Source organism: Pyrus communis, chromosome 2, assembly GCF_041283825.1.
Source record: "Pyrus communis isolate YQ-2024b chromosome 2, ASM4128382v1, whole genome shotgun sequence".
NCBI lineage: Eukaryota > Viridiplantae > Streptophyta > Magnoliopsida > Rosales > Rosaceae > Pyrus > Pyrus communis.
The window spans coordinates 4,781,010-4,793,764 of NC_142566.1; the positions used below are offsets into that span (position 1 = coordinate 4,781,010).

The 12,755-nt window shown below is 38.2% G+C and overlaps 3 protein-coding genes across 8 annotated transcripts; 1 reads left to right on the forward strand and 2 right to left on the reverse strand.

Moving 5' to 3' along the window:
• Positions 1-2,970: 2,970 nt before the first annotated feature.
• Positions 2,971-7,076, reverse strand: LOC137748758 (uncharacterized). 4 transcript variants are annotated; one of them, XM_088682529.1, is made up of 6 exons: positions 6,827-6,961; positions 5,305-5,686; positions 5,143-5,215; positions 4,669-4,720; positions 4,492-4,561; positions 2,971-4,152 (listed from the first exon to the last, which is right to left on the reverse strand). In XM_088682529.1, exons 2-6 carry the CDS (start codon positions 5,401-5,403, stop codon positions 4,069-4,071), a joined length of 378 nt encoding a protein of 125 aa, XP_088538655.1. In that variant the 5' UTR covers positions 5,404-5,686; positions 6,827-6,961; the 3' UTR covers positions 2,971-4,068. The 4 variants fall into 4 exon arrangements, with proteins under 4 accessions (XP_088538655.1, XP_088538648.1, XP_088538646.1 ...); XM_088682522.1 differs by lacking the exon at positions 5,305-5,686 and having other exon boundaries at positions 3,920-4,152; positions 6,827-7,076; XM_088682520.1 differs by lacking the exon at positions 5,305-5,686 and having other exon boundaries at positions 3,920-4,155; positions 6,827-7,048.
• A 485-nt stretch (positions 7,077-7,561) lies between these two features.
• Positions 7,562-9,490, reverse strand: LOC137748231 (uncharacterized). Of its 2 annotated transcripts, none has more exons than XM_068488347.2 (2): positions 9,334-9,490; positions 7,562-8,807 (listed from the first exon to the last, which is right to left on the reverse strand). In XM_068488347.2, the coding sequence occupies exon 2, from the start codon at positions 8,783-8,785 to the stop codon at positions 7,877-7,879; it is 909 nt and encodes a 302-aa protein (XP_068344448.2). In that variant the 5' UTR covers positions 8,786-8,807; positions 9,334-9,490; the 3' UTR covers positions 7,562-7,876. The 2 variants fall into 2 exon arrangements, with proteins under 2 accessions (XP_068344448.2, XP_068344447.2); XM_068488346.2 differs by having other exon boundaries at positions 7,562-8,811; positions 9,334-9,484.
• A 266-nt stretch (positions 9,491-9,756) lies between these two features.
• On the forward strand, positions 9,757-12,599 carry LOC137746799 (uncharacterized). 2 transcript variants are annotated; one of them, XM_068486807.2, is made up of 5 exons: positions 9,757-10,010; positions 10,251-10,383; positions 10,526-10,770; positions 11,386-11,557; positions 12,048-12,599. In XM_068486807.2, exons 1-5 carry the CDS (start codon positions 9,895-9,897, stop codon positions 12,222-12,224), a joined length of 843 nt encoding a protein of 280 aa, XP_068342908.2. In that variant the 5' UTR covers positions 9,757-9,894; the 3' UTR covers positions 12,225-12,599. The 2 variants fall into 2 exon arrangements, with proteins under 2 accessions (XP_068342908.2, XP_068342909.2); XM_068486808.2 differs by having other exon boundaries at positions 9,762-10,010; positions 10,261-10,383.
• Positions 12,600-12,755: the final 156 nt, after the last annotated feature.

Below are 12,755 nucleotides of genomic sequence, written 5' to 3' on the forward strand. Positions count from 1 at the left end.
AAAAAAAAAAGAAAGAAAGAAAGGAGGGCATGAGAAATAAATTTAGTGAGATAACACTTCCATGAAGAAGTTAAATATAATGCTTTGTTTTGTTTTGAACATAAGAGTCATCCCACTATACATTGACAAAATAATCTCCTTTTATTCAGCTCCAGTACCATATGAAGTGATAGCATATTTTTGACACTCATATTAAATTGTACACAAAAACATAACGATGACTGCAAACATACATTTGTGGGAGTTCTCACTCGGGTTGGGAATCAAATCCCATCCCAATCCACTTTGTGGGGATCTTAAGGATTCTCACATCTTAATCATTCATTGTGTATCGTACGGTCAAAAATCATTTAATTTTTTTATTTAAAATTAAACACAAATAGCATCTGACGAAAATTAACCGTACGATATACGATGAACTGCTAGGATGTAAAGATCCTTAAAATCCCCATAAAATAGATCCAAGAGGTTCCCTTTCCCTCGGATTGGGGGCTCCAACTCTGTACACACTTTCCACTAGCCCAATGACCATTCCTTTTTGGAGGATAAATAAGCAATTTTGGAGGAATTTTGGTCTAATTGGCATATACTACCTAGAAAGACCTATTTGCCCTATTTTCGAAGGAAATAAGAAAATGACACAAAGACAACCAATATTGGAGATGTTAGACTATCTCCCACCATACGCCGAAGGGTTGTGTTTGGCCCGAGAAAACCAACCCAATTCCGGGTTGACTGGCTTAAAGCATTTTCAATGGAAAGGGTTAAAAGTGCATAAGTCAAAACATGGTTAGAATTGTCATTTCCAATGGATAGTTAAGTTATAATTTAATGGAGCACGCCTTAATAAGGGAAGTGCAACTTTTACCTGATGCTTTCAGACGGCCCATAAGCTTCTCTCTCCATGCTTCGCCGCGATAGATTCTGGTACTCTCCTCTTCCTCCTTCGTCTCTTTGCGTTAAATTTGAATTTTTTATTTATTAATTTGTTTGAATAATGAATCAGTTGGTGACTTTGCTTAACTACAATGCTGACATTGTTCGCGATATGAGGATGCCATTCGCCACCTAGGCTTCGGCTTCAAAGATGTAATTTTTCTTTTCTTTTGGGTCAAATGTTCTATCTTTGCTTGGCTTCTCCTTATTTGAATTCTAACAATTTCTTACGCGTTTGTATCGAAGTTATGCCCTTGTAACCAAATTATTTGTAAATGAAAGTATGATCGATTTTTAGAAGCTTCTATTTCAGGACCATCTTTGTAAATTTCTTACTCCGCCGTTAGACGGAAATTTATATATGCTAATTTTGGATTGTATTTTTTCAGTAACACTAACCATCCTGCAAACAGATTTCCAATGTGTCGTATATCATGTAACATTATACATGTGTTCAAAGCTTTTCAGATTTGATTAATTGATAAGCTAAGCTAAATGGTGAAATTACAAAGAGAAAAAGAACAGAATCATCCTCATCTCCTTTTTCCTTTCTTTCATAGAATTATATTGAACAAGCATGAACCATGTTCAACAACTAAAAGAAATTAGATGGATGATCCGTCTTTCCTTCAAATGGAATAAAGAGAGAAAGAGAGAGAATCAGACCGATTCCCTAAATTAATGCGTTTCTGGCTACTCCTTAATGTCCCGGCTATTCACGGAATGTGGGAAGGAACACACTTCGAATAAGCCCCGGCCACGACCGCCACCGCACGTAGCTCCGGCCATCACATATGACACGATCATATACATGTTATTGATGATCGTTAGGAGCAATGACATTAGTACTATTGTTTTTGGTTTTGGGAGCAAAACTGGAGGGTTGTCTTTGGACAATGAGCTTACGCATGGCATCCATGAGTTTTGTGCTCCTAGGTGTGTGCGGCCCAACAACTTCTTTATCATCACCAGTAAGTGCATCTATATTGGTTTCCCGGTGGCTCTGATCATGGTGATGGCGGTGGCAGTGGTGGTGATGGTGGTCCTCCTCCATTAACTTGGGTCCCCGAGACAACTCTTCGTCCTGCTGGAGCTTGCACTTGTGAAGCTTCACGTACTTCTTCATCATCATCTTTAAAAGTTTTAATTCGATGGATCGAAAGGAGCCTTATTTGTTTTTTCACTTGAAGGACTAATGCATGCATGGATGGCTTATTTATATGTTAGCTGGACGCGTTGGAGAGGACTAATATCCTCTCCAAATTTCATTCTTCGAAGCTCAAGAACCAGGCAATCCGGACCATTGAAATTGAATTTGTCCATCCTTGTTAACCTATACGGTTGGCCCATCTCACACAAACAAAGGGCTTTGATCTTTTTTTTTGTCCACTCAAACCAATGGCTTAGATTTTCTGATCCTTAGGTTTTGGACAGTAAGATCCGGAGAGGATCCAAATTCCGTTAAAGATAACAAAATATTGCCAAAAAAAGTATAATTTAGCTGTTTAATTGTTTACCGTTTCTCTGACTTCAAAAAAATTGTTTACCATTTCAATAAATTAAGGAAAGGCTTACATTAGTTTGCCGTCGTAGTAATCTCATCCTTTTTTCAATAGTTTAATTTTGTACTTTGTAGAACAAGTTTTTTAGGTTCTGTTTGGTCACCCAATTAGATGGAAAGTTACTAATTAGTTCGAGAGTTTTCGGCTTGACGTGTTGGTTACGTCTACTGTGAGAGGAACAATTTTAAGGATAATACTTGTGTTTACCTCCTCGCTCGGCAACCTACTTATTCATCCACTTGTGTTCATTTTGTAGCGAACCTACTTAATTAATCGCAAAAGTGACACGTATAATTAGAAGTACTTTCATTTGCTTTATCATTATCATTTAGTCATCCACGCTTGTCGAACAAATCGACTGATTTGGAAACAATTAGCATCCTTATGAGCAAGTATTCATTTATTTAATGTATATAGATGACTAAACAATCTCTAAGTTGAATGATTTTTAGCCAAAATGATCTTTAAAAGCTAAAAAGAATAAACGATTTTGATTATGATTTATACGATAAAAATACTTTTATGAGTAAGTACAAATGAGTTGACAAGTAAGCTCCTCCATGGGATGGATACCAGTCTTTTCCAAACTTTAATTCATGTGCATACAAAATTGTACTTGAGGATTTTTCGCCACCAGTCCACCAGTCCGCCTAATATACAAGCTAGCTGGGCCATACATGGTGATTCCAATTGAGGGCTTTGATGTGATTACTGTGGCGATATTCAAAGTCAATCGCAGTCTTGGTACGTCAGAAAAATTAAAATAAAAATGCAAAGTAGATGTATGTCAATCAATTTCAAACCAGGGTTGAACAACTTCGTGTCTGACTTGAGAAGCAAGACTCCTCTGCTCCTAGCTGCTCTAGGGCACCCAGCTGAGCTGGCAAAGCTTCAATCAAAATTTCATTCGCTTCCTTCCATTCCAATATGACAAGCTGTTACGCCGGGTTCTACTGATCAATTGAGTCTTGAATCTTTCTGTTGATTTACGTGCATATACGGCCGCAATGGGGGATCTACGGATACTCAGGTGGCGGATGAAGTATTGTGCTATGGAGGCATAAGCCTTGTGCATATGGAGGCATTCGTCAAAGTTGTGGTTGCGGAGTTGGATGATAGTGGTGGTTCTGGTGGTGGGGATCAACCACATTTGTACCAGCAACTAGAACTTCCACTGAGAAATTGGAGAAGGTGAGAGTGCAAACCTCGTCATCACCAGGGGTTTGCTGTTGTATAGCGGACATTGGGGTTGATTTGGAAGCCACTCATATGCCGCATTTGCATCTTGACCGCGACAGTTGCATTTTTCAACGGTTGGAGAAGAGCAGACTCTGCCCGTTGTGCCGCTTCTCCATGCCTACCAATTGTAAGTGAGTGATAGATCTAATGCAATGCGATCATGTACCAATTGATCTGATTGATGATCTCACTCTGCTACATATATGATAATAACGCTCAAAAGCACGATTCATTGATCATATGTAGAAGAAAAAATGGTCAAAAACATAGATTGAACATATGATCAGTTCAAATTAAACATTGTCTGCATACAAAAACAGCCGCTCAATGCTTATGGTTCTTCCTTAACAAAGAAACTAGGGGGCAAGCAAAAATCTTCCTCATGATTCAGGATTTCCATCTCGTCATCGTCTGGCTTCTGAAAGACAAGGAGTAAAAACGGAATAAAATGTACACCTCAATAGGTCTGAGGACACATACTTAAAATCCCATGGGAGCATTTCAATATTTCATACGGCATATTTGAGTAACATTAAATTTATCAAAGAAAAAAAAAAAACACAGAGCTTTATACTATTAACCAAGAGTTCTATGTTGTATGCACAGATACTCTGAACTTGCCCTTCTGATTACTCTAAACAAATAAATATCGATCAATATGAAGATTCGAACGTTTAAAAGGGAGAGTATAGGACGGTCTATCACAAATTGAAATATGCAAATACGGACAAATTAAATTAAATTAGTTATATACCAGCATTTCCAAGTTGTAGAACCGATCGAGCAATTGCAGAACCTCATCAGAAGAGAAGTACCGGTCAAAGCTGTGATGATCATATAGAATAAGAGTGAGGATATCAATCAGAAAATGGAGGCTCACTGGAATAAGTGTTAGAAAACTTGGGAGCAGTAATGTGAGGTGGAAAGGAACCTTCTCTGCAGAAAATCCATTAAACCATAAAGGACAAAGTGACGATGTATGCCTGCACAAACAAGTTACCGATTTCTTATCTATTAACGAACAACACGATGATATAAGGAAAAAAAATTTGAATGCGAGAACCAAAATGAACAATTATCAGTCTAATTATTTTACAATTTACTCAATGTGCATGAACTCCTAGACATAGCTTTTCTTCCCATGTGAAGGTTCATTGCAAGAGCGATAATATTCACTTATATCATCCAGAACAATAATGTACAAAAATTGGCAGGTAAAAATTTCAATCACATATGTATAATTCTCAGTATGAAGATTCAAGCATGTGATTTGACACAGATGCTGCTTGACCGCCTTTTTCAACAATCAAACCGATACATTTTCCATTCAAGGTTCACCCAACTACTCATATAGAGTAATTAAAAACAAAATACAAATATGTGAAATTGGATTCGTAAAACTTACCTTGTAATTTTGTCAGGGGATAAAATTCAAGAGCTTCTAGCAGTCTAAGCTCCAACTCAATCTGTGATTGGTCCTATTAACCAGAAAATTGCGACAAAAAGAGTCAATAAAATTAACATGAAAAACATATATGCATGTACATGTCTATATGAAGATGAAGACCTTGGGGAGAGAAGAAGCAGAGGAAGGGGGAGCGTTGCACGGAGAGTGTACAGACATGCCATCTGGTTCCTCTTCTCTTCCTTTGCCACCACTTTCCATTTGTTTCAACTATAAATACTTTATATAGAAGAAAATAAAGAAAAGACCTTTCCTTTGTTTACGGTAAAATGTTTCAAAACTTTTTCAGGTTAAACTGAAAACTGAAAATGAAGGCATTTTTCTCTTTTCATTTTCTTTTCTTCACTAGGGTTTTCAAATTTGATCCAGAGAGATCTCTGGAATGAGTGGCTATGCTGTTAGCTCCTGGAGCAAGCCCAAGTTCGGCCTGTTCTTGGCTGGAACTATGAGTGATGAGTTGAGATGGGACTTGAGACGACTCGAGCTGAAATGTTATGTCACCATGAGGTCAAACTCGGACCAATATAAAATAAGCATCTTGAGAGGATGAAGGAACACAAGCATATCCAACAAACTCACATAAACATTTCTGTATAGAAATATTGTTTAGTCAAACACTCTGAGGTATAAAGTTTAAACCTTGTAAGCTTTTAGTATCTTGTGGGGCTAAGATTTGATAGATAGTTGAGTACTAAATAATGGAGTGCAGTATAGCTTTTTTGGATAGCTTTTTAGGAGTGGCAATAACAAGAGAGGGTAGATTTCAAAAATTACATTGAAAAAATAAGGAAAAAGTGCATAGTGAAATTTTAGAGTGCCGTAAGCAAAATGTACTGTATACAAAACCATATAACCTCACACAGTGGAGCAGTGAATCCTAGAAATGCAGGGTCAGACTCAGATGTGAACCCCTGAGGGGATATTTGTAAAATTTACCAATAACTTCCAGTAAATTTCATATTAAAGTTTTCATTTTGGAGAAATGATTTCCGCACACCTTTTTTCACCTCCTGCACACCCTTTTTTCAAGCCATTGGATTGAACAAATCAAAGGAGAATCAATGGCCACAATTTAGAAGGTTGTGCAGAAAGTGAAAATTTGATGTGCAGAAATCACTTTCCTTCTTTTAGGGCCGAAAATTATGTGTCAGTTTGGCCGCTTTTTCTTGAAAACGCTTTTGTAAGAAGCACAACCAGATATTCAAGTGTTTTACCAAATACTGTCAGAAACGCTTATTGTTAAGTGCGTTTAGTCATTTTAAAAGTTCGAAACAGGCCCTATTAGTACTTGAGACTTATCCCATCTTTTTTATTCTCTCGGCTGTGGAACAGCCATCACTGATCATTCAATTTACCTACTGTAAAATGTAAATGATGCCCAAATGAAACGCAAAGCTAACACATTTAACATAACACTATCATCAGTAAAAGGAAAAACAAAAGAATCTCCAAATCAGAACCGACCAACAATCCACAACCTCATCAAAATCAATCAATACTATGATTTCAAATTACAGAGAACAAGAAATCAAAAACCCCCAAATTACACATATAGCATAACTTAATGTCATCAAAAAAATGGAAGAAAACGGCAGATGGGGACGAAAAAAATGAAAGCACTGACCTCCAAGACAACTTCTTTGTTGCAGACACAAGTAACCCAGCGACGAAATGGAGAGAGAGAGAGAGAGAGAGAGAGAGAGAGAGGGAGGGAGAGAGAGGCCTTTTTCTTCTTATCGTTGCAATGTGCGTGTAAAAAATTCCTACCGTAACGCGTCATTTTTACAGTTTATTATCTATCTAGTTGGTGCTATTTGAATTTGGGTAGGGCCTGTGGGTTCGGGTCTCAGCGGTCTAACCGGTCGGGTATGAAGGATAAAAATCGGTATGGTGACAGGTTTGACGAAATTTTCAGGTTTGGTGTTCAGGGCAGGACGGAAATGGTGTTGTAATTCCCAACTAACTTACAGCGAAGGACTACAAACTACTCTATGTCACCTAACTACGTCTTTGGGAAAGACTAAACGGGCTCGGTCTTGATCACAACCGTTATGGTTCTGCGAATGGGGATAAGACTAAACGGGCAGAGATACTGGAAGGTCACGGTGGTCGTGATAACAATCCGGAGTTCGAGCGTGCTCCTGCCGAACTTGAGTTGTTACGAGATGTAATCCACACATGAAAAAGCCAAGAACACCAACTTGCCTTCGGAAGAAGGCGAGCGACACTTTTAGCGAAGCACCTTGGTCGGAATTTATACTTAGCGAAGCATCCATGGTTGAATGGTTAAAGATCTTTAAATTTAGCATTTTCTTTATATACATCATATAACCTCATACAACTTTCAATTAGACCTCCATTTTCCTTTAATTCGACTATATTTATATTTATTACCCGTCCAACATACATTCAACATACTCGAGAAGGTACCACTGCAAAACCTCCAAACACAGCAGGCTTGAGAGCTTAACTGGAACTTTAGTTGACAAACAAATGGATCTATCAATAGACTACTACTCAACGTAACTCAGGCTTCGGCCGAGAAAGAAAACATTTACAGTAATTTAAACTATGAACCACCCCAAAAACTACTAAAGTAGTAACACAGCATCTCATCCAAGTATACTGACCAGAGGGTGGACTGATGCTTGCAATAGAACGCTTTCGTAATTTCTTAGCCCTGAAAGACTCTCTTCACAAATCCTTGGAAAGAAGTCCCCATCCCAGCACCGACAGCTTCTGCCAAGTATGTCGCCTCTTGAATGGTTTTCTTCAAGTCAAAGGCATCTTTCACCAGATTATCCAAGAATGCCCATGTATCACGAAAATCTGGGGAATTGTCCGCAAGCATGTAAATCTCAGTTGTGGAGTATATTCCTCCAAGGACAGTCCGCTTCACATACCACTGAAAATCAGCGGTGTCATCACCAGCACCATGCCAAATCTCATCCACAAGCATCGCCCTCTGCTTAAAACTTGTGGGAACATTCACTGGTTGTGCCTGGATGCTAAGAGCTTGAGGCCATTTCGATATGTAGGGTGCCTGCATTTCTAAGCGAATACGGATAAGCTTGGTGATACGGTCACTGATTATCAAACTTTTCAGCTCATCTGTACTGGACTCGATTCTATCAATAAGCCTCTGCAAACAGTCATCCATGAAAAACTCCACCAGAGTGCCCTCTTTCCTTGGAAATGATCCGACAATAGATGGAGACACACCAACATCCCTTGCACCAGCAATCATCGCGGCTTCGCTCCATCCCAATCTTATCACATGGGGAAGCGAGGCCTGGAGCACGCGAGCTTGCTCATCTTGGTATTCTACTCTCGACTTCCTTGTGTGACCGGCTGTTGATGACGTGGAATTCGATACATTAGGGAATTCATTGGCCGTTGATGATGTGGAACTTGCAAAACTAGGGGGTTTTTCAACAAATGGTTCAGAGTTCACAGTGGTGGAAAAGTGAGAACGACCAACAAGCGATTGAAGAGGACGGAATTGAATCATATGGGTATTGCTACTGCTAACCAAGGGTGCGCCAAAGAGCCGGAGAAGCCGATTTGCTGTGGATCGATACATTTTGATTCTGTATTGCCAATATCTTCCTAGAGACAAAAAGAGTTTAGTCAAGACATACGTTAATATAAGTCGCTAGTTTTGCAACATAATTCCTAACACAGCTCCAAAGTTGGAGTTAATTTCTTCAATATTTCACTTTACCAAGAATTGTTAATTTCTTCAGTATTTCACTTTGAATTTCTTCAATACTTCATTTTACCAAGAATTGTTAATTTCTTCAATATTTCACTTAAGGTCAAAGGATATACAGAGCAGTTCAATGTTAATTATTTTCCCCAAACAAAAATTGAGATTGGAGACCTTACATTGCATTTTTAACCAAATGAATCCTAACAACAATTTGGATAATTTATATTATTTTTTTCATAACAAAATCTTGATACAGATCATTAAGAGCCCTAAATTAGAAACCCTAATCATGATATAATTTGAGAATTCAAAAACCCTAAACTAAACCCCTAAATTCCAGACACCAATTTAATCTAAAAAAGTAAAAACTACCATAAAAAAAAATGAGAAAGAAGGATAAAGCTATTGAGAATAAAAACCTGGATTTGGAAGAGAGAGCTTCGTTGTTGCAGAAGATGTGGAAACCCAACGGCGAAAGGCAGAGAGAGAGAAAGAGAGTGAGGAGAGTTTGCCTCCTTTTTCTTTGGCTGCGGCTCGCACAGAAAAAAGCGTTTTTCTGTTGTTGCGTTCAAGCCTACGTGTATGAAAATTAACCTTTTATTTTTATACTATTCAACAGTCCCAATTTTTTTTTTAAACCTTTACTTAGAAAAATATTAAGAAAATTAATAAAAATATCTCGAAAATTTTGAGTTTTAATTAAAATGACAAAAATATGTTGTAACTAAATAATACTAAAAGTAATATTTTAAAATAAAAATATCATTAACATTAAAAATAAACAGCACCAAAAATATTTCGTTAAGCTTCTTAAAAATATATTACCGTACGTCATTTATAACGCCTCAAATCAGAAGGAGGTAAAACGTAGTTGACCCAAAATATTTGTGCGCAACCGTCCACAGGAGACGAAAGAAAGAAACCGAAACAAGGAAATAAAGCATCTTTTCTTCAATTGTGCGTGTGCCTGTTTGGTACGAATGGAGAGAGGGGTGCAGAGATGGGTTGTGGACATATCAGAGTGGGACCCATCTCCCCATGATTTCTCCTCTGCTCTCTCTATCCTCCCTCCACCTGAGCAATCATCTGTCACCAGGTTTTCCCTCTCTCTCTCTCTCTCTCTCTCTCTCTCTCTCTCTCCTATGCTTTCTTTTTGGTCTCGTGTTGTATTGAGTTCTGGTTTTCACTTTTCATAAGGAACATAGAATGGATGAACAGAGGAGGGTTGAGCTGTTGTTTTTTGAAATTAAGCGTTGAAGCTCTTTGTTATGGTTTAAATTTATGAACAATCATTTGAGACCGTTAACGAAGGTACATTATATTTTGACATTGGTAGATTTGTACAGATGGAAGACCGGAAGCGGGCGCTTGTGAGCCGCTTGCTTCAGTATGCTCTTGCACATCAAGTGTTGGCAATTCCGTTTCATGAAATTATCATCGACCGCACCTTGGAAGGCAAACCGTATCTGGTATGACTACACTCATCAGTTCTTGTTTTGTCTGACCGAAATTGGTTTTGATGAAGATCCGAATATGTATTACCATCACGGATTAGCATTAGTATCTTTGTTCATTGTACTATGAATATGCATAATGTCCTTTTGTTTTCAGGAATGTGGCCACGCTTGCGTGGATTTTCCCAATTTTAACTTCAATGCATCGCATCATGGCGACTACGTTGCTATAGCATCCGAACCTTTGTGCCTGGTGGGGGTGGACGTTGTTTCAGTAGTCATTCCGCAGAAAGAGACGCCTATAGAGTTTGTTAAAAACTTCTCCTCATGCTTTTCAAGTTTTGAATGGGATAATATACTCAACGCTGGAACCTCGGATGATATTCTGATTGAGTTTTACAGGTACCCCTGTTCTTTCATCTATTCGTTGAGCCATTAGATCTGTTACAGTTTGTTATTTCTTCATTTTTAATCGAATGCCTACTTTATCCGTTGAAAAATTGATCATATCTCGGTATGCTTGTAAGTTATACACTTGTATTCTTACTGCAAAGCTGTGTTATCCGATAGAGAATTACTGGAACACTCTATTTCTTATCTTATTTCAACATTAATTACGATTAATACTATTTATCTCCCCTGAATGCGAAATTATGGATTTAACTTGAGCATCTTGCTCAGCACATTTTACCGCTCTTTCCTTCAATCACACTTTACCGCTAATTTAGATATGGCTAGCAGACCTTGCCTGAAAGCTTTGCTTTTATTTTCACTATATTTTCTGCCGGGATAAGCTCACGCGTCAATTTGAGTAGAAACCTTTCAATACAAGTTTTTAATTCTAGTTGAATGTCTAGGTGAGTCATTCTGGTTTGGAATAGAAATTTTTATATATTGGAGCATAAATGGAAAACTTTTCTGTCTTACAAGAATTTAGTTCTTGAAAAAACAGCATCCTGGAGAGGTTAAAAAATTTGAGCAGCTGATGATTTGCAAGGTCCTTTTTCTTGTGCGTAGATATTGGTGTTTGAAAGAAGCTTATGTCAAAGCAATTGGGAGCGGAGTGGCATATGGTTTGGACAAAGTGGAATTTCATCACAGTTGCTGGACAAATATTTCTGTACACGTTGAGGGGAAGCTTATGAGAGAATGGCGATTTTGGCTTCTCGAGCTAGGGAAGGGACATTTGGTAATTCTCTGTTTTTCTTTTCAACGAGCTCTGGCTTTTTGGTACATATCGCTGCGTTATTTTGATTGTCATGGTTACATAGTTATTTTGTTGGTTTTCTATGACTAACATCCATATCGATTGCCATATTTCATGACGTTATGTGTTGAATGATAACATCCATATGGAGGGACATGTGTGGTAACAAAAGTATCAAGAAAATGAGGGAACTTAGAGACTCGAAAACATTAAGATTAAAGGTAGATCTGCTTGAAACTACTATCATTCAGCTTAGGTTAAGAGAAAGACTAACTTAGGATTAGTCGCTCTTAGGGTCTTTCGTGTTTCTAAAGAGCTGATATAAGATCTGGTTCGCCTGCAGATTCTTTTTCTCCCTAGCCCTAAACTAGTCCAACATCTTTGAGGCATTAAGGCTGCATATTGCGTTTATACGGCATGAGGCAATTAATCGTGTTTTCACCTTATGTAACAGTTTTCCGTAAAATCGCAGGTCTCCATTGCTAGGGGTCATCCAAGATCAGCTACTGAGAGTTACATGAGAACATTAAAACAGGTAGAGTTCGGCGAGGAGGAATATCAAACAGCTCTTCATCTTCCAAATGCCGGATTTGTCTCGAGAACGGTAGAGCAACTCGTTACAGTTTTACAGAAAGCTAGGGACCATTGAACCACCTATGAAGAGGAGGATAAAGCATTCTCCTCACTATTTACAGAAGAGAGCAAAATCACTGCTTTATCGGTACTTCTGTTCCTTGAGTCGCAAGGCTTCTGTTCGAAGTAAATATGTAGGAGTCGGTATTACAACGAGAGAACACTTAAATCTCTTAGGCTACTACGTCTCACCTGGAAATTAACATTAGAAGATCTTTCTATCGATCGCTTTGTGTTGGATTTTGAATTTCATTGCTTGGAAAGTGGGAAAGTAGTTACTAGATAATTGCTAAAGTCTCACATCGAACGAAGATGAGATATTAAATATGTTTAAAAAGATTTACACAATGCTATGATATTGCTTAGCCTAATAGAGTGAGCTTTTAACTAATCAGGGCATTAAAGTGATTGGTTGCCTGCACGAAGCCTAACCAGGTGAGATGGTTATGGCGGCCTTGGTTTGTTCACCTTGGGTGAAATCACACAAAGTGCACCCTTAAGCCCTAGGGTTACCAATTACCATGGTTGGAGGTAGCTAATAAAAAGT